Here is a 22,344-nt window from a genome sequence, read left to right on the forward strand (position 1 = left end):
TTAAACCCCAACCTTTAAGTTCCCAAATCACAAGGCAAAATAGTGTTCATTTACCAGAGAAATGTCCTCTCATAACTTCTCAGTGTGATGGACTGACTGAAAGGAATGAGACTGAGGGAGTGTGCCATGGTGGGGGAGGATTCATATGTAGATGAAACATTGATGGAAGTTGTGGCCGTGGATTGTTGGAGATAAGGTGGATGTGAGCATTGGAGTTTTAGAGGTCAGATGAGGATTCGTAGACTATAGAGGAAGGTGAGAGCAGAGTCTGTTGGAATGGATAGTGGGTTGCAGAGAATGTTTTAGTGTGTAGATGTGACATAACATAACACAGTAACGTAGTAGATGACGGCAGAAAAAGACCTGCATGGTCCATCCAGTCTGCCCAACAAGATAAATTCATATACCTTACCTTGATTTGTACCTGTCTTTTCAGGGCACAGACCGTATAAGTCTGCCCAGCAGGATTCTCCGCCTCCCAACCACCAGTCCCGCCTCCCATCACTGGCTCTGGCACAGACCGTATAAGTCTGCCCTCCACTATCCTCGCCTCCCAACCACCAACCCCTCTTCCCCCCACCTGCTCCGCCACCCAATTTCGGCTAAGCTTCTGAGGATCCATTCAGTCAGTGACGGCTGAAGTTCCTGTTAAGGGTTCAACTTGATAGCCACTTAATAGGGGGTGTGGTAGGGCTAGACTGCTTTTTCCATTATGAAATACAAAAGATATGATAATCCTTTCTGGAAGGGAAACGGGGTTAGGGTAGATAGGGTGGGTGGATGCTGGCTGAGGGGAAAGTGTTGGGGTGTTTGAAGGTTCCAGTTGCAAAAAATTGTGACAGTTGGGGACATTGGCATAGCCAGCCATACAGCCAATTTTGGGTGAGCCTGAGCCCAAAGTGTGTGGGCACCTACTCACATTTTTAGCTAATGAGTAAATCTTCAGCTGAAGATTTACTCCAAAGGTGGTCAGATCTTCCATTTACTAAGCATGGCAGGCAGTAGCAACATCCCTAAGCCACCAATGCCAGCACCTTACGCATGCTTATCTGTCAGTGACTCAATGATGCTGCTGCCGACTGCAGAGCTTGGTAGAAGGATATTCTGGCCATTTTTGGATGAATCCTCAGCTGGCTATGATTGACTGGGTATCCCCACTAGCTACAGCAAGGGTCAGGACCAGTTTTAGACATGTTAGGACCTAGGTCAGAAAATAAAGAGCCCCTTGATCCCCGCCTCCCCTCCGATCTCACCACCTGACATTATCATCACACCAACAGACCCTCACCAAATACAGAACAAGGGATCATAAATTAGAAATAACAATATGTAGACAAAAATTGAACTGGGAACCCGAAGAAGTTAAACTTGGCATGTACTGCAGCACTGGAGAAATAAATCATATTCTTTTCTAGTGAGCACAGTTCAAAGACCTCTGCTGTGTACATTTCCTAAAGCAAATGTATTCCATTTAAAACATTCAAAATAAATGGTTTTTTTCTACCTATTCTATTTGAACATTTTATTTTTTTTATTATGTTGGTCCCAGTTTCTCTCTTCTGCTTTCTGGTCTGTCTTCTGTTAATTCTCCTTCAAGCTGCTGCTTTCTATTTTCTCCTCTTTCCTTGTCTTGTTCCATTCCCTCACTACACCTGCCTCTTGACATACTGATCATTTCATTTTAGCTTTTACCTCCTTTTTTTTTTTCTTTTCTGCCTCTGTCCACTCAAATTTTCCTCTCTCACCCTTCTCCTCCTTTTTACTTTTCAGCTACCTATCAGATTTCCATCTCCTACTCTCACTTACTAGCTCTCACTCATTCCACATCTCACTCTTTCCCCAGCCTTCCATTCCCTTTCACCTTTAATCCACTCGTCATTACTTTATTTCGACCCCCTGTAATCACTATCCTCTGATTCATTTCCTTGCTTCCCCCCTCCCACATGCTACCACCATTTCCAGCGTCTTCCTCCCTCTACCCTTCTATCCCAGTATCTGCTCTTCTCCTTCCCCTGGATCCAACATCTCCCTCTTTCTCCCATCACCACCTCCTGTGCATCTCTTCCTCCCTCCCTCTCCTCCACCCCATATCCAACATCTCTTCCTCTCTCCTATTGTCCACCATCCATCTCTCCCCCCTTCTTGTGCCCCAGGTCCAATCTCTCTCCCCCTTCCCTCCTCTTCACTGCCATGTCCAACATTTCTCCCTCTCCCCCATGTGCATCTCTCCCTCTCTCCCTCCCTGTGTAGCAGTAGCTTTCCCTCCCCCACCCTATGCAGTATCGCTTTCCTTCCCTCTCCTCCATCCCTATGTCCATCAGTTCTTCTGTTTTCCTTCCTGTCTCCTTTTGTCAAGCACTTCTCTGGATTTTCCCCCCATCTACCTTTACAATTGCTCTCCCTTGAAAGGATGACCTGCAGCAGCAGAGATTGCTACACACTACCTGTGGCTGACTTGAAAATCTCCCCTCTGCTGTGTTCCGCCCAAGCAGAAACAGAAAGTTGCGGCAGAGGAGACACTCCAGGTCAGCCACAGTCAGTGTGTGAAAATTGCTGCTGCTGCTAGCAACCCTTTCAAGAGACAGATGTTTGTTAAGGGAGGGAGGGAGATGCAGGACTGCAGGAGCCTCCATGCCAGCGCTGTCAAGGGCATACCGCTGCTGGGGGGACTGAACCCAAAGTGTCTACGCCTCTGATTGGAGTTGACGAGGAAGAAGGAAATTCTGAAATTAAATAAGGAGCATACAGTTAGGATGATTAACTAGGCTATTGCACTGTTTGAGGCACACAAAAGCTCAAGTGATAGTTCATCAAGAGACTCTCATGTCCCAGAAAGAAAAAGAAGACTGGGTGGTCAGATGTTTTCAGCTCCATACATGTCAAAGAGCAGGGGGTAATGTGTTTTCATTCATTCATTGCTTCCTTATGGAAACTAGTGACTTACATGGAGGAGAGGTGTGTGTGTGTTAGGGAAGAAAGAAAGCAGCAGTTCGGGGGGGGGGGGGGGGAGGGAGAAGAAGAGATGATGGTGTGTGTCAGGGAGTGGAAAGAAAGAAGGCAGCAGTTAGGGATGAGAAAGAGAAGTTGGGGTGTGTTCTGTGGTGGGGAGGACCATGGGGGCAAACAGACTACTGGCTGGGGGGGCAGGGAGGAGAGAGAGAGAATGAGTGAGAGCAGGGCAAGACAAAAGGTTGAGGGGTGGAAAGAGTCATGGAAAGTAGAGAGCAGGGGAACACAAAGATGGGTAGGGACAACAGGAGAAAGCTAGGAGATATACACCCTGGCATAGGGTCTGAAAAAATGGTAAGGAGAAGGGATTGATATACTGGTATACGAGAGAGAGCTGAAGAGTGGTATTGTTGGGGAGGGCCTGAGAAGCAAAATACTTGAAGAGTAATTTCAGGCCTGTGAGAGGAGTCAGGTCTTATGGGGAGATTCTATGCAAAAAATAAATAAAAATTCTGCAGTTTTAACTGTAAATTTTGGGCAGAATCTCCCCAGGAGTACAATATACATCCATCCGAAGACTGACAGTTATATGATTTGTTTTCCAGAGTATAGTGCTTTTCTTTGCAATAAAATCTCTAAATGCTCCTTTTTCAAAAGTTCTTAATTGATGTAGTGAGTTATCAGATATATGCGAAACAAAATTTATCAATTTTCAACAGCGGAAATGAGGAAGCAGAGAGCATTCTATCACAAACTTGGTATGGAAGTTCCTGGAGAGATCAAAGTTGATGCCTACACAACAAAACAACACATAGATGCACATCGAAATGGTAAGCTAAAGTATTTTTTATCTACTTGTGTTTAAGTTGAGCAAGAATCCAGTCTGGTGAAACTGGGAAAGCATGCCAAAATACCAGGATAACAGAAGGCACCAGTATGGCAGAAGAAAATTTAGTTAATCATTGACCACACCCGACACTGCTGCATTTCAGCAGATGTCTGCAACAATTCATTAGCAGCTTCAGTCTGTAGACTGTTCATGAAAATCTGAGAACTACTCACATTATTTCCTTGGTGTTTTCTGTCTGAGGTTTTCATGATTAGTTTACAGATTGAACAGCTAATGAATTGTTGCACTTTGGGACATTGTTCACAATTGCTGAAACATGGCCACATCGGGTTTGGTCAATAATTGAATAAATTTTCTTGTGCCATTCTGGTGCTGCCTTTTATCCTGATATTTTGGTGTGCTTTCTCGATTTCTCTGGACCCGGATGTTTGATTATTGTCTCTGCATTTTGGCCTCTTCGTTAGACCTTGCTTGTGTTTTTGTATTGCCTCCTTTGGTTTGTCCCAGAGCAGTTCACAACTATGCAGTAAATACATCAAACATAATTTATACAGCAGCAAAATACAACAGTAACACATTTTAAAATGCCCTTAATATCAATAAATACAATTTATACATAGCAGTCTGGAACTGTAGTCTAGTAGTTTTCAACCTAGTCCTCAGGGACCACCTGTCCTGTGGATATCCACAATTAATATGCTTGAGGTGTATTAGCATGCACTTTATTGCATGCAAATATCTCTCATGCATATTCATTACAGATATCATGAAAACCCGACTGGCCAGGTGGTCCCTAAGGACTGGGATAAGGGAAATACTGGGTACTGAACAAGTGAGTATGGGTTAGAAGTTAAAAGCAGCATCAAAAAGGTGTGCTTTTAGCCTAGATTCATTCTACGGCTCTGCCTTCACCTCTTCCTGACTAAAGTCACGCCCCTCTACTTCGACCCCTCCATTCAGCTGTGGGGCAGGGTTTGGTTTTAGAGGCTCCTTCTTCCTCTTAGGGGCATCTCCAGGCTGGGGATGCTAACCCCTCCTTTCTTCAGCCTACATGTGTTAATACTAGGAGTTCTAGCAGGGATACTAGGGATTCTAGCATGGGATATTATCCTGAACTTCCTCACAATATTCTCTATTAATATCCTGAAAATCTGTCTGGCTGGTGTTCTCTCCCCCCCCCCCCCCCCCCCCCCAGGACAGGATTGGGAACCCCTTCCTTAGACATTTACTTTCATGATGAAAACAGTAACAAATATTACCTTTATTAAAGGGGAAAAAAATCCAAATTCATCTAGTATTTCTAATCTTTGGCATTTTTCCCCCTTTGACTATCCTCTTCCACCTCCCTCTGTCATAGAATTCTTGTTAACTGTCTTCAGTCTAAGGGCATAATGTATCTTCTGTAGGAGCTTAGGTCCTAGTTAACAATTCTAGGCATCCAGGGAGCAAAACCCTACATCCATAACAGACCATACCTAATAAATTGGCTCCATCTCCTTCAGAAATGCTCTTCATAGTTGGGAAATGTTCTAAAACAAGTACCACAATGCATATAATTTGTTTCAGAGCTATCTGTCATTTATTCCATTGGTCTTCATTAATTTTTAATAGCATCCATCTCCACCAGGCCACTTTCAAACTAGAGAGCTGCACGGGAACTGGGTTTGCGGGAATCCCGCGGAACCCGCGGGATTCCCGCAGGGACGGAAGCAGTTCTATGGGGTTTCCGCGGGGATGGAAGCAGTTCTGCAGGGTTCCCGTGGGGACGGAAGCGGTCCCTGTGGGGTTCCCGTGGAAGTGTAAGCTACACCTGCACCAGCCTCTCATCTACCGAGTACCAAGTTCTTTGAGTGCTATCTCCTCCTCCTCCTCCTTGCTTTAACAGCACAAATGTGGAAAGTTTCCATTAAGGAGGTGGTAGAGACACAAATGATGATGGAATTCAAAAAGGTGTGGGATGAATACAGAGGATCTCTAATTATAAAATGGAAGTTATAAAAATCCTAACCTTAAATGGCTGCATGTGTGTGTGGATGTGTGATGTAATGCTTAGATGGTGACTGGCTGTGATTAACTATGGCCGATACCAAGCAGACATGTATGGTCTGTGTCTAATACATGGAAGTCTGGTTTAGGATGGGCTGGAAAAGGCTTAGCAACTTCACTGGCTGGAACATAAGGACAGTGCTGGACAGATTTTTACAGTCTGTGTCCCACAAATGAGAAGACAAATAGACTAGAGTGGGCTTCAACGGCAACTCCAGCAGTTGGAACATAAGGATAGGGCCAGACAGACTTTTATGGTCTATGTTCCAGAAACACGAAAGAAAGACCATAATCAAGTATATATCATCACACTCATTGATTTAATCATGAATTGATAATGAGTGTGAGTATTGGGCAGACTGGATGGACTGTTCAGGTCTTTATTTGCTGTCACTTACTATGTTACTATTAATCCTCTTTGCTCCCAGGCTGATGCCCAGACCTCAGCTCTGACACAGGCATGAGCATCAGATGTCACCTGACCTACTGGCGCGTGCATGTGGTGACCTCTCAGCACACAGTGCCAGTAAATCAGAGACAAATCTTACATGTGCACACCAGAGTGTTCCAAGTTCCAACTTCCGTTTCTTCCTTGCCTATAGTGCTGCGGCTCAAATCCAGAGAGAGACTGAGGGAGCTGACTGGAATCTTCTTTTATGTACCATTAAATTCTTACAGTGATGGGTGGGGATGGGTTAAATTCTTGCAGGGACGAGTGGGGATGGGTTAAATTTTTGCGGGGACGGGTGGAGATGGGTTGGGATGGGTTATATTTTTGCGGGGATGGATGGGGATGGGTAAGATTCCAGTGGGGACAGGTGGGGACGGGTAAGATTCCAGCAGGGACGGGCGGGGATGGGTAAGATTTCTGTCCCCGTGCAACTCTCTATTTCAAACTTCATTGGGAGGTATCCTCAAGGTTGTGAGCACTTTTAAATGCCTTTTCTTTGTATGTTGAGAAATGCCTTGCCCTTCAAGTATGCAGCTCTCTTCCCTCCCCGCCTCCCCTGGGTAGAGAGGCTGATTAGCAGAAAAATAAAACAGAAAGGCAATGGGGGCTGCCCCAGAGGTCTCCTGGGGCTGCCATTGGCCCCCTGAACTTTGCATTGAAGAACAGTGACTTTACACACTTAAGGGGTTGTATTCAATAGCACATTTTTATCTGTGTAAGTGGACTGCACAAATGGCAGTTCTGACTTCACTCCTTTGGGAATTCTCAGCAGTGCAGAATTTATTCAGAATTCCCCTAATGCAGAATTGTGCAAGGATGTGAGAGGCAGCAGAAACAGCAGTGGTTCATATGTACCCCCTACCCCTCCTGCACTACACACCTCTAGCTTGCCTTCTCCCTATTATGTTATTTGGCACGAAAAGAAGAAGAGGAGAGTGGTGCACATCAGGCTGTGTCCTTTTCTGCTCGCTTGGCTCTAATTGCTGAGAAGAACCATGCAGCCAGTGTTTCAAATTCAATAGTCAGTCGTGAGCCACAGAGTAGTGGGGGATAGGGTTGCAGTCTAGGGGTGTCTGCTGTGGAAGGGAGGAGGGGGTTGGAAAGGAAGCAGGGGGAGGGGGATTTGTCTAGTTGATGATGTGTATACCACGATGGGTGTGGAGATTGAACTGGGGGCAGAGAAAGCTACGAGTTTGGGAAGGGGTAGGGTGAGAGAGAGAACAGGGGAGTAAAGAGAGGGAAAGTGTGGAGTTGAAGTGAGAGCTGGAGGTAGGGAGGGAGCGAACTCGGTTGCAAAGGGAGGAAGAGATACAGTTGGGCCATGCTAACCCTGAAGAGGGAGGCAGAGAAAGCTGAGGGTTGAAAGCTGTGGTAGAAGCTGGTAAGGGTCAGACGTAAGGAGGGAAAACGTTGAAGGCTGTTAGGCCCACGGTGGGGAAGGAGCCAGGTCTTTACGATAGGGCAGTTTTGCACAAAAATTAAAGGATGCAAACTTTTTGCAGTAAATGCACAAAATGTTAAAATGTATTATATATATATACACAGGATGCCCTTAGGAGTATCACTTGTGGATGATTACTCATGGAACTTATATAAGTATATACATATTGCCATACTGGGACAGACTGAATGTCCATCAAGCCCAGTATCCTATTTCCTATTTCATAAGTACCTGGCAAGATGATCAGATCCCAAAACGGTACAATACATTTTATTCTGCTTATTCTAGAAATAAGAAGTGGATTTTCCCCAAGTCCATTTTAATAATGGTCTATGGACTTTTCTTTTAGAAAGCCATCCAAACCTTTTTTTTAAACCCTGCCAAGCTAACCGCTTTTACTACATTCTCTGGCAATGAATTCCAGAGTTTAATTACACGTTGAGTAATATTTTCTCTGATTCGTTTTAAATGTACTACTTTGTAGCTTCATTTTGTGCCCCCCAGTCCTAGTATTTTTGGAAGAGTAAAGAAGAGATTCACATCTACCCGTTCCATTTCACTCATTATTTTATAGACCTCTATCCTATCTCCCCTCACCCGTCTTTTCTCCAAGCTGAAGAGCCCTACCCGCTTTAGCCTTTCCTCATAGGGAAGTCGTCCCATCCCCTTTATTATTTTTGTCGCCCTTCTGAGTACTTTTTCTAATTGCACATATTTTTTTGGGATGTGGTTACCAGAATTGAACACAATATTTGGGGTGCAGTCACACCATGGAGCAATTCAAAGGCATTATAGCATCTTCATTTTTGTTTTCCATTCCTTTTCTATTAATACCTAACATCTATTTACTTTCTTAGCGGCCGCCGCACACTGAGCAGAGGGTTTCAACGTATCATCAATAATGACGCCTACTACTACTACTACTACTACTCAACATTTCTAGAGCGCTACTAGGGTTACGCAGCGCTGTACAATTTAACAAAGAGAGACAGTCCCTGCTCAAAGAGCTTACAATCTAATAGACAAGTGAACGGTCGGTCCGATCGGGGCAGTCAAATTGGGGCAGTCTGGATTCACGCCTAGTTCCCTTACCTGGTCGGTGACTCCTAATGTGGAACCTTGCATGACGTAACTATAATTTGGGTTCCTCTTTCCCACATGCATCACTTTGCACTTGCTCACATTAAACATCATCCACCATTTAGATACCCAGTCTCCCAGTCTCGTAAGATCGTCTTGTAATTTTACACAATCCTATTTAGATTTAACAACTTTGAATAACTTTATGTTGTCAGCAAATTTAATTACCTTACTACTCCCATCTCTAGATCATTTATAAATATGTTAAAAAGCAGCGGTGCCAGCACAGACCTCTGGGGAACCCCACTATCTACCCTTCTCCATTGAGAATACTGACCATTTAACCCTACTCTCTGTTTTCTATCTTTTAACCAGTTTTTAATCCACAATAGGAAACTACCTCCCATCCCATGAATTTCCAATTTCTTCTGGAGTCTTTTATGAAGTACTTTGTCAAATGCCTTTTGAAAATCCAGATACACAATATCGACCGGCTCACCTTTATCCCACATGTTTGCTCACCCCTTCAAAGAAATGTAATAGATTAGTGAGGCAAGATTTTCCTTCACTAAATCCATGCTAGTTTTGTCTCATTAATCCATACTTTTGAATATACTCTGTAATTTTGTTCTTTATAATAGTCTCTACCATTTTGCCCGGTACCAACGTCAGGCTCACTGGTCTATAATTCCTAGATCACCTCTGGAACCTTTTTTAAAAATTGGCATTACATTGGCCACCCTCCAGCCTTCCGGAACCACGCTTGATTTTAAAGATGAACTTGCTGAACTATTGTTAGTAATATGTAATTTATTTTTTTAATTCTATCCGTACTCTGGGATAAATACTATCCAGCCCAGAAGATTTGCTACTCTTTAATTCGTCAAATTACGCCATTACATTCTCCAGGTTTATGGAGATTTCGATCAGTTTCTCTGACTTGTCAGCTTTGAATACTATTTCTGGCACCGGTATCTCTCCCAAATCTTCAAGCAAATAATTCATTTAATCTCTCCGCTAAGGCTTTGTCTTCCGTGATAGCCCCTTTTACCCCTTGGTCATCTTGCGGTCCAACCGATTCTTTTGCCGGCTTCTTGCTTTTGATATACGTAAAAAAAAAATTTGCTATGTGTTTTTGCCTCCAAAGTAATCTTTTTTTCAAAGTCTCTCTTTGCCTTCCTTATCAGTGCTTTGCGTTTGGTTTGCCATTCCTTATGCTGTTTCTTATTTGGAAAATGCTACCCTAGAGGTTCTGGATTTGTGCTTTCTACCTAAGAACCTAAATTTGGCTTCCAGAAGCTCCCTCCCACATTTTCCTATGTCATTGGTACCCACATGTACCAAGACAGCCGGCTCCTCCCCAGCACGATCTAGAATCCTATCTAGGACTGAACTAGGTCCTACTGTGCCTTCTAGAGACTATCTGTTAATGCTGTGGTAGAAAATTTTAAGTTTTAAAACTACGGGGAAAAGGGTTGTACATTTTGGAAACTAGTTAATAATGCTTGCTTCTCTCTCTTTTATTTTAAATTTTTTTCCTAAGACTGAAGTAGGGTCCTACTGTGCCTACTAGAGACTATCTGTTAATGCAGTGGCAGAAAATGTAATTTTAAAACAATGGGAAAACGGTATGGAGTCTAAAAGTTTGCTTTTTTTTTTTTTTTTTTAAATTCTATCCTACTGTTAGGGTCTGCCCCCACCTTAGCTAAACCCCAACTGATTACTTTCAGGACACCTATGTTCTTGGTTATGTTTTGGTTTTTTTTTGTTTCTTACACTAATAAAAACAAATAATACTTACATACTCAGAAGTGAAATAAAAGAAAAAGTTTATTCTGGAAACAAGATGGAGACTTTTCTATTTCTATGTTGGCTTCCCTCCATAGGAACAAAAAAGTCCCACCTCTGCATAGATTTCCGTTATATTTATACAATAGACTTGGCAAGTGTTATACAATAATCAGGAAACTAATTTCCATCTTAGTACATAACACCAACTAATCATCTACTTTCCTAACCCCACATATCTGACTTCTGGCCTATCAGTTATCAGTTCATAACCCTAATGGTAGTTTACACCCCGAGTCACACAATTATTCCATCTTCACCTCCTTCTGACCTCTTATAACTTAGCAAATTGTCTAAAAAAAAAAAAAGATCTTTCCAGCTTCTATAAAGATTATATTCTTTTTCATAGGGAATCAATATTATAAAGTAACTAGTAGAAAAGGCCCGTTTCAGGCAGAAATGAAACAGGCGCTAGCAAGGTCCGTCCCCCCCAGTTCCAGACCCCTCCGTCACTCCCCCCCCCCCCAGTTTCAGACCCCTCCCTCCCGCTCCGAGTTCCAGACCCCACCTCCCTGCCTTCATCCCTCCGATTTCTTCCCCCCCCCTTGGAGTTCCTGACCCCCTATGTTGCGACCCTCTGGAGTCCCCCTTCCCACCGCCAAACCTCCCCAGCCGCTGTCACGTACCTGTGCTGGTGGGGGACCCCAACCCCCGCCAGCCGAAGTCTCCTGTTGTCGGCTGCACGGCTTGAATGTCGACCCGTGGAATCAGTTTGTGCTCGTGTGTCTGACATCAGACGCACGCACACAAACAGATTCCACGGCGTAATGCGTCATGACGTCAGCTGAGGCTTCGGAGACCCAAGTTATGGACAGCCAGGTTTTAGTATGTTGGAGGTGAGAATTATTATATAGGATATCATGTAAAATATAGGCCTAAGCATAGTAGTATTCTCATAAAAAAGAACTTCACCTAAATGAATATACTCCTGTTTTGTTATTTCTTGTAAACATATCAGTAAATTGCTTGTATAGTGTCATGTCAGCTGCTTGTATAATGTCATGTCTTAGGTCATAACCTCTTTTACACAAGCCTTATGAGCAGAAATACACAGATGCATATTTTTCTTTTCACATTCTGTTTTCTCTCTCCTGTCTTATGCAAACCACCTGCATCCTGTTGCCAAAAATCACACTTCCCAATTTCCCTTCCCATGACTTCCCAATTTGTCACATCTTGATGCGTAAACATAACTGGACCCAGTCTGATAAGAGAAGTGTGGGATCCTGTATATATTTTAGGTTATCTCACAATTGCATCCTGCAGCCTTGCAAGCTAGGGCTTGGAAACAGCAAACAGAATGATAAGAAAGGAGAATAATTATAGGTGAATAATTATGGGGGGAAGATAAATCTTACAGGTCCCTTTTAGGGTCTGAGCCCCCCAACAGCTGCTCACTACAATTCCTCTTTTAAACCCAGTCTTTAAGTTAAAAAGCACAGAATAAAATAATGGCACTTAAGCACAGAAATATCCTTTCCTCTCAAAACTTCTCAGAAAGAAGGTTAAGTGGGACCTTTCCTCGCTATATAGTTTCGATTCTAAGGGGAATGTTTCAAACACACCCTTTGAAGCTAGCCCAGTAATCAGGTTGCCCTTAGTAACCTTTGCAATATTCTACGCCCTCACACCTTAATTAACACCTAATTCAGGTCAGTGGCAGTGCTACCTCTTCAGCAGGCAAGAACAGAAAATAACTTTCTTTTAGGACAGTTTAAGCCTTGCTACTATCTTTTTTTTAATACTCTTGGCAGTTAAATTTCTACCTCTAGAGAATATTTCAGTTTTAAACTATGGGGGAAAAGGGCTGTACACTATGGAAACTAGTTATTAATGCTTGCTTGTCTCTCCTTTATTTTTACTTTATTTTCTAAGACTGAACTAGGCCCTACTGTGCCTTCTAAGCACTATCTGTTAATGCTGTGGCAGAAAATTTACGTTTTAAAACTATAGGGAAAAAGGTATGGAGACTAGCTAATAAAGTTTGCTGCTTCTTTTTTTTTTCTAATTCTAGCTCTGTTTATCAATATCCTACAATTCATCTTTTAAACCCAATCTTTAAGTTACAAAGCACAGAATAAAATAATATCACTTACCCAAAGAAATGTCCTCTCCTCTTAGAACTTCTTCTTTATTTTTAACTGCAGCCATTCCAGTACATATATTTTATTATGCTGGTCTTATTTTTATAATGCTGGTCTTATTTTTATATTAAGTGATTTTATATTTGGGATTTTTTCCCCACTTTCTTCTGTAAACTTCCTTTATTGTTTTAAAAGCAGCATCAGGGGAATAAACATGATCCTAGATATTGTAAGCTAATTTTGAAGAGACATAAAGTTGTATTATATTTTAAAGCATAACCTCTAGTGCAATTTTGATATTTTTTAGAATGAAATAAAGGTTCCTACAATATCTAATAATGTGTATGGGTCATAACACATACCCCCTTGTTTACTAAGCCGTGCTGGTGGCTTCTGTGGGCTAATGTCGACACAGCCCATTCACTTTGAATGGGCTGTGTCGGCTTTTCTGCGCTGTAGCCGCTAGTGTGGCTTAGTAAACAAGGTTGAATAGTTTTTAAAATCAAAGCTGCATAGTTTCATGGTTCTCCTTCATAGAAGCATGGAGATTTGTAAACTAGGATACAGTCCAGTAAACCTGCATCCAATACACATCAAAATTTCCTAGCCTATCTGAATGAGGGTTGTTGATACTTTAGTATGGCATGTCAAAAATATACAGAAGTAAAGGTTAATGAATAAAAAATAAATATAAGGTGACTTTTTTTTGAATAACAATACATTTTTGATGACCTTTTGGAGCTTAGCATTCCAAGGCTCAGGGCAGAATGAGGAAAAGATAATGCTACCATAAAAAAACATTCCAATGGTAGTCTGAAGAGGATGAATGTAAGTGGGGCTTGGAGTGGGGTGAAGGTTTGATAGATAACAGAAGATGAGAGGCAATAGAATTTTGATTGATAATATTTTAGCCCTGATGTTTGGTGTTGGTGGTGATGGGGCTACATTTTTTCCCCCATATAACCATTGCAGCGTCATTTACATATTACATGGACAATTAACCTCTCAATGCTGCCAAACCAATGAAATAAACTCACTTTTTTTTTCTTCATTACATTTGTACCCCGCGCTTTCCCACTCATGGCAGGCTCAATGCGGCTTACATATTATATACAGGTCCTTATTTGTACCTGGGGCAATGAAGGGTTAAGTGACTTGCCCAGAGTCACAGGAGTGATTGGCTGGTAGCGTCGTAGTTTCCCTCTGCGAGTCCCGCCTATGCGTAAACAGGAAGTTGTAGGTGGGACTCGCAGAGGGAAGGTACGACGCTGCCAGCCAATCGCTGCCTGCACCGTTCGCTTCTGGGTCCGACGCTGGCTGGCAGGCAGTGAAGGAGGACGGCTGGGGGATGAAGAATCACTGGATATAGGAGAGGTGAGGGCAGGGGAGAGACGGAGAATCGCTGCACGTGGATGGGAGGGCAGGGGAGAGGCGGAGAATTGCTGGAAATCATGGGAGGGGAGGGCAGGGATGAGATAATTGCTGGACATGGATGGGAGGGAAGGGCGGGGAGAGAGAATTGCTGGACATCGATGGGATGGGAGGGAAGGGCAGGGGAGAGAGAATTGCTGGACATGGATGGGAGGACAGGGAAGAGAGAATTGTAGGACATGGATGGGAGGGCAGGGAAGAGAGAATTTCTGGACATGGATGGGAGGGCAGGGAAGAGAGAATTGCTGGACATCAATGGGATGGGAGGGAAGAGCAGGGGAGAGAGAATTGCTGGACATCGATGGGAGGGCAGGGAAGAGAGAATTGTTGGACATTGATAGGAGGGCAGGGATGAGATAATTGCTGGACGGAGGGGAGAGGAGAATCGCTGGATGGGGAGGGTAGGACAGGGAAGAGAGAATTGCTGGACATGGAGGGGAGGGCAGGGAAGAGAGAATCACTGGACATGGAGGGGAGAGAGGAGAATCGCTGGACGGGGAGGGGACGACAGGGATGAGAGAATTGCTGGACATGGAGGGGAGGGCAGGGAAGAGAGAATTGCTGGACATGGAGGGGAGAGAGGAGAATTGCTGGACGGGGAGGGGAGGACAGGGAAGAGAGAATTGCTGGACATGGATGAGAGGGAAGAGAGGAGAAATGCTAGAAATGGATGGAGAGGAGAGCAGGAGATAGAGGAGAATTGCTGGACATGGATGGAGAGAGGAGAAATGCTGACTTGGATGGAGGAGAGGGGAGAGAGAATTATTGCTTTATATGGATACAGAGGAGGGAAGAGAGATGAGAAATGCTGGACGTGGATGGAGGAGAGGAGAGAGGAGAAGTGCTGGACATGGATGGAGGAGAGGAAAGAAAAAAGAAGATGCACATGGATGGAGATGAGGGAACGGGAAGAGGAGAAAAACTGCACATGGATGGAGAAAATATGCAAAAGCTGGATCCACGTTATATCGCCTCCAGTCAATTCCATGGAGGAGGACCCAGCTTTTACTTATGGATGCAGGGCAACAAAAGAAGAAGAAAGGAGGAAAGTAAAGAAATAAATGGAAAGGAAGCCCTGGAAACGGAGTTAAGAGAACAGATAAAGAGCAACAGAATCAGAGACTGGGACCAGTATGGATAGAAAAACAGTCACCAGACAACAAAGGTAGAAAAAATCATTTTATTTTATTTTTAGTGTTTGGAATTTGTCTTATTTTGCACTGGGTATACTGGAGCTGTAACAGCTTACAGAAATTATTTATAATGAAAAAAAAATCACATTTTTTCTCCTATACTAGTATAATATTTTCAATGATGTCTGTTTATATGCGCCATGGCTGGTATAAGGGGTGTGGCTAATGTGGGTGTAGCTATAATAGGGGTGGCACCATATGTGGTGACCCCGCCCATAATGAGTACCGGCACCTTTTTTTCTACAAAAAAAAGCACTATGCATGTTACATGTCAAGGTGACACAAGGAAGGAGCTGGGGGCCCTGCAGTCCATATATGGCAGATATAATTGGATGTAACCTTGAGAATAAGGACCATGTGAGCTCAGGATGTTCCAACGGAAATATGTGCTCGGAGTGGAAGAGTGGTCGTTTTGCTATGAGCACAGCCATGCTGATCAGAACTAAGTTAGTGGTCACAGGTGCACATGTGCACACAATAGGAGAGGATAATATAATGTAGGAAATAGCCATATATGTATACATGTAAAAAATAATAGAATATTACAGGAATATCCATATATGATCACGTTAGTTTAGTAGAAGTCACATGATTTAGGAGAAATTAAACTTGTAACAGTATATATATGTGATAACAAAGAGATGTGAGGTGTGCAGTCTTGTTATTCAGTCTATGCGTCTGGCTAGAGGATGACAAACTGCTCCAGAGAGATTACTTATTATCTAATGGCTTTGTGAAGTACCAATAAACATTTTTACTGGTTTGCGCCTACCTAAGCCTGGTTATCTCTCTCTTATTTTCAGCCTCTAAGGCTGAAGTCTCCCTTCCTCCCAAGGGGCAGGGGACAGAAGGGAAATTACAATCTCAACTATGCTCAGAATCTGGTCTTGAATTTTGATAAATTTCTTCCACATATAAAAGGAAGTACCAACCTCTCTACATCCTCTCCATCATGCAGGAAAATCCCCTCCCCATACTTTTAGTTTATATTTCTGAAATTACAAAATGACATTGCAAGCAAACAATATTTCTACAGAAAGAGGATTTCAGATACAGTAAATCTATTTAATTCCTTAACATAGCGCAGAAAGAAAGTAGTGAAACCCCCTATTAGTCAACAAATATGTAAGAGAATCCAATGTCCCAAATCAAAGTAAAGATCCCAAATAAATTTGTTAAATTTAGCGCCAAACATATATTTAGTGCAAGCATTTGTCCCTAAGCTGTTACAACCCCAGCTCTCCAGTAACAGATGGGGCTTACTGATTGGATAAGCCAACATTTAGAAACATAGAAACATGACGGCAGATAAAGGCCATATGACCCATCCAGTCTGCCCATCCTCTGTAACCCCTAATTCTTCCTGTTCCTAAGTGATCCCACATGCTTATCCCATGCCTTTTTAAATTCTGGAACAGTCCTCGACTCCACCACCTCCACCGGGAGGCCATTCCATGCCTCCACCACCCTTTATGTGAAATAATACTTCCTTAGGTTACTCCTAAGCCTATTCCCTCTTAACTTTGTCATATACCCCCTCATTCCAGAGCTCTCCTTCATTTGAAAAAGGCTCTCTTCCTGTACATAAATGCCCTTGAGATATTTAAACGTTTCTATCATGTCTCCTCTCTCCCTCCTCTCTTCCAGCGTATACATGTTGAGGTTCATAAGCCTGTCCCTATAATTTTTGCATTCAAGACCGCTTACTAATTTCGTAGCCGCCCTCTGAACCAACTCCATCCTGTTTATATCTCTCCTACCATTCAACCAGTTTTTTGCCCAATCAGTTACTCTAGGTCCCACACCGAGGGCACTCAATTTATTTATCAGTCGCCTGTGCAGACTTAGGATGACAGCTTTGATATTGTATAAGACTTTTTTATGAAAACGTCCAAAATGTTTAAATTATAAAAAGATGATTGTATAGTGACTTTGATGTTAATGTCACACTTATTTAACCAATCAAAGAATTCCTCAAGTTGCTTTTGTGTTCCTCTCATAGAAGAAATATATCATCTATCTACCTGTACTTTGTATATATCAGAGAACCACTGGTTTGTGTATATCCTCAGTGCTTCAAACTTCACCATGTAAAGACATGCTACCGATGGTGCACAAGTTGCACCATAACCACTACCTTTTTTTGCACATAAAATAGTTTTTTTAAACAAAAAGAAATTCTTAAGGAATAATTCTGCCAATGCAAGTAAAAAAAAAAAACAACAGAAAACTAGAAGGTACATGGTCTTCTTTCTAAAGCTGAAAAAATCGTAACAGTCCTTCTGAGGTAGTGACATATATAAAGATACTACGTCAAGTGAAACCATATAAAATGGAAAATCCTCTTTAGGTATGTTCTCTAAGACATTTTAAAAATGTGTGGTATCCCCGATATAGGAACTACTGTGCCATTAGAGGTTTCAAAAACCAATCTATAAATTTAAGATAGAGTTTCTGAAATGGAATTGCAGGAATCAACAGGAGGTCTACCTGGAGGTTTAAGGGGGATTCACATTTTTATAATCTATCTTCTTTTAAAAAAATTTTTGTAATAAAAGAAGTGAAGCAAGAAATAGAAGCTTTTTTGTAAAAAAAAAATCACAAAGTTTTAAAATTACAAAATTTTAAAAAGAGAGAAAAATTATAAAAACGAGGAGGTTTTTCTGACTAATGATGAGATAGCTCAGCACTGGGACTAAGGTCTGTGTGTTTACATAGCTGATAGGCGATTGAGCTTCTGAAGTCTTTTACTTCTACATTGGACATGATAATGGTAGCATATATATGTGAAAACAGTTTTGTATAGATTGTTTCTTTTGCCAGTTGGAGGATTTGGATTATATCAAGTGACAAGAACAATGCTATTGAAGTTTGAGAGTGGCATATTATAAAAATGCACATAATATGTTTTATAACTACTATTTAAAAGACAGGATATTAAACTCGTAAGGCACAGTTAGATGTAGCAAATGGCACGGCGACAGAGGTGAGAAAGGGAAGAGTTTGGGGGAGGCTTTGGGGGGAGGAGAGGGGAAGGGGAGGGGGGAGGGGAAATGTTAACCGTTTTTGTGAGGAGGGATTGGCACATTTTGTTCTAACGCACAGGCCTATTTTGGCCCTGCTATGTGTTCATGCTGTCAGATGTATCTCTCAAAGACTTGATATTAATACACATTACAACTTGAAACGCGAGTAGAAGAAATGAGGGAGGGTGCTGAGGGTGGGGTGTAAAGGCATAAAAAGAAATGGAATGGCAACAGCAGAGGAACTGGTAATTGTTGATGATGTTGTTAATGCTTTCTTGTTGCAATATTTTGTACGTAACCTTGAACCTTACGCCAATAAACAGATTTAAATAATAATAAAAGACATATCTTGAATAATGAGGGAAGTGCTACATTCATGCAGAAGTCCAGAGTCAATCTAAATGTGCCAGTTCTGTTGTTTATATTTGTACTTAGTCTGTTTGGATGTAAATGCAAGCAGCACACTATTAGCCGCCTGTAGGGGTATTTCCCTGTGATCTAGCCTAAGCTGGTCTTGGCCTATACAAGCCTATGACATCTTGGTATAATAAGATGGCTGCTGCAACATCTCTGTGTCAGCAAGATCCAGCTTCAACTTGTGGAAAATCACTGACAGGCTTGCTAAAGCCAAGGACAGTCTGTGTTCTAAACACCCCCTTCTATCACCCTGAGAACGGAGTAGGGAGGCAGACATGGCTCCAGAAGTTACCATTCTCCAAGGTCACAAAACAGAAATAAGAAGTGAGTCGGAGACCCTTGGAAGAGGGGCAACTGGTAAGAGGACCTGAGAAATCCAGCAAGGCTCGGGGTGAGCCAGAGACTTTGTATGGTACCAACATCGTGACCTGCATCCTGGTGCAAATACCTGTGGCAGAGATATTGGCTCTGATAACCAAAGGAGTGACGGGAACCTACGTGGGCTAATAAAGACCTGCACTACCTAAGACACCGACAGCTAAAATAGCGTCTGGGGAGATTCTGCTCCGGTCTTATCTGAAGCTGTCATCACGACAGCGTGGTAAGATCACAGTGATATATTTCCTGGTCTGGGGTTAGGCAGTGGTTTTATCTAAGTACGACTGGTTTATGTCAGCTCTTGGTCAGGGAAAGCAGCTAATGTGTATTTTGCATAAGATGTGATAAGTTTCATAAGGATTATTAGGTTATCATTTGTACTGTTCTAATCATTACCGTACTTAGTCTCAGGATAATCAGAGTGTAGTTTAGACAATATATTTTGGTAGTGCTCATATCAGTAAGGGATATTTTTATTGCATAAGCTAGCGCAGAGTATTTCTATTTTCTTATCCATAATAAAGCTAATATATATATATCTATCAGCTGTGTCTTTCTTTTTCACTCTACACACCAAAACACCTGGAGAGGTGCCAGAAGCAAGATTCCTGTATCTCACCCTAGACAGAGCTAGTGAGTCTGTTAGGCAGACTTATGCATCAGGGAATCTTGGTATAAGTAATCTGTGGGTACTTGTTGCCCTATGTATTATTTATCTCACCCTACACGCCAAGTTAATGCAAAGTTAATTATTTTCAGTGGAAAATAAACCTGTTGGCTGCAGCACTGAATATTCCAGCACTGTTTCGTTATTGCTACGAAATATTACATATTTGGGGCATTTGCTTAAAACTTTGACTGGATGGGACCGTACAGGTCTTTATCTGCCATCATCTACTATGTTACTGTGGTCTTAATTTCTTTATCCAGATATTACTTGCATATGATATTTTTAAACCCAAAAGTGAAACCTAAGGGTGGTTGCACAATTAGGTATAAACGGTGCTGTTTCTGACATTACTTGTTTTGGACTGCTTTGGGTCCTACTGATCTGTACATCTGCTGTCTAGAATTTTCGAAGTTGGAAACAAAAACTAAGTTTTGGATGTAGTCTGTAGAAGTTGTTTTACTTTTGCAATGTGTGTATGAATGCCTGTTCTGGTGTGTGCATGTGATGCTATTTGAATAACTGTCTATATATTTACAGCTATGATTTTGTTTCTTGCACATCCATCTGCTTGCTGTTATGATGTTACTGAATTCTATTATTCTGTCTCAATGTATTTACAAATGTAAGCCACTTTGATCCTGAGCTTGCTTGGGATAATGTGGGAAATCCCCTTTAGCCTCCACCTTTTAAGGCACCTCCTATCCAACTAGATGGTGATGGCACATGGAAAGCAAGATTTGTCCAGTGAAAACTAACTCAAAATAACCTTTTTTTTTTTTTTGTTATAACTGGGCTCTAGTATTACTCCATTGAAAATGCGACCATACCATGCCTTTGTGATTATGTTCCACTAATAAGTTAAACAATTAAGTGGCTTTCTTGAAAGGATTTACATAACCTTTGGATGGCTAGGAACAAAAACGCACACTTACTTATGCAATATCACAATTCCTCATGTTAAGGCACAAAACAACCTTTTAGGGTGGGTAGTGTTCACATTGAGCTCCTTTTATTATCCACCAGAAAGAAGAGATAAGAGTTTTCAGTTTTGGCACAGTATAAGTCATCACAAGAAAAAAAAATATAAGAAAACAAATGGAATGCCTATTTAATTATGTTTAAACAAATGAGAGATGTGCATGAATGTCCTCCATTCTGGGAGATTAGTTGCAGAGGATAGTAATATAGTAAACTAGTGAAAAAAGGCCCGTTTCTGACACAAATGAAACGGGCGCTAGCAAGGTTTTCCTCGGAGTGTGTATGTTTGAGAGAGTTTGTGTGAGAGAGAGAGAGAGAGTGAATGTGTGTGTGTGACACAGAGTGAGTGAGACTGGGTGCGAGTGTGTCTGTGAGAGAGAGAGACTGGGTGCGAGTGTGTGTGTGAGAATGAGTGTGTGCCAGGGACCCCCTCCCTTCCTTCCCCCCTCCCTCCCTCCCTCCGACTTTCAGGGTCGTTCCCTTCCTCCCTCCCTCCAACTTTCAGGGTCCTCTCTCTCCCTCCCAGGAGTCATGGCGGCTGCCCACACACCCTCCCATGGGGCCCAGAGGGGCAGCTGCGGCCATCGCCTGCTTTCCTCCTCTGCAGTGCTGCTCCAACTCCTGAGGTCCCCCCCTCCCCCACGCAGGAACGCGCGAGCGCACCGGCTCGGCACAGCAGCACGCTCTCCTTGGCTCTGCCCCCTTCGCTCACGCCAAAGGAGGACTCCGACCTTTCTTTCCCTGCCATTGGTCGCGACACTCTTGGCTACTCCGCCCCTCAACGCTTCTGTTTCTCTTTCAAGCTCCGCCTCTGCCCCTGTGCCCTGCCCCTTTCACCCCTCCTCCTCCGGCTCTGGCGTTCTACGTGACGTCAGCCAGGGCTTCGGAGCCTAGCAGACCAACTCTGAAGAAAGCCACGGACACAGGCAGCCAGACGCATAGAACGTTGGAGGTGAGAATTATTATATAAGATGACAGCAGATAAAGACCTGAATGGTTCATCCAGTTTGCCCAACAGTCACACTTATTATCAGGTCATGATTAAGCCAACAATGAATGTGATATAAAATACTTTATCATTGTCTCTCTGGCTTTCTGGGACGTAGACTGTAGAAGTCCACCTGGCCCTGACATTAGGTTCAAGCTACTGAAGTTGCTGTGAAGCCCACTCCATCCTATCCAAATCCATCTTGTTATTTGCTGGACACAGACCGTAAAAGTCTGCCCAGCACTGTCCTCTTGTTCCAAATTACTGGAGTTTCTGTCAAAGCCCTCTCCAGCCTATCCTAAACCAGATTGTCATATACGGGACCCAGACCGTACAAGCTTACCCAGCAGCAGCCTTAGTTCTTCACAGCCCCACTTGATATGCAACACACATGCAACCATTTAAATTTTTTTTTTTTAATATACCATTCATTTTCTAATTCTCTGTGTTCATCCCATGCCTTTTTGAATTCAGTTTTTATTTTTTTTTTCTCCACCACCTCTCTCGGGAGGGC

General features: G+C 42.6%; 1 protein-coding gene across 3 annotated transcripts in view; it reads left to right on the forward strand.

Moving 5' to 3' along the window:
- PCGF3 (polycomb group ring finger 3) overlaps nt 1-22,344 on the forward strand; it is a 711,906-nt gene that overhangs the window by 390,634 nt on the left and 298,928 nt on the right. For all 3 annotated transcript variants that reach the window (XM_030194352.1, XM_030194350.1, XM_030194353.1), the window contains one exon: nt 3,669-3,779. In XM_030194352.1, the coding sequence (XP_030050212.1) occupies nt 3,669-3,779 (111 nt within the window). The remainder of the gene's footprint in view (nt 1-3,668; nt 3,780-22,344) is intronic.

This window comes from Microcaecilia unicolor, chromosome 2, assembly GCF_901765095.1.
Source record: "Microcaecilia unicolor chromosome 2, aMicUni1.1, whole genome shotgun sequence".
NCBI lineage: Eukaryota > Metazoa > Chordata > Amphibia > Gymnophiona > Siphonopidae > Microcaecilia > Microcaecilia unicolor.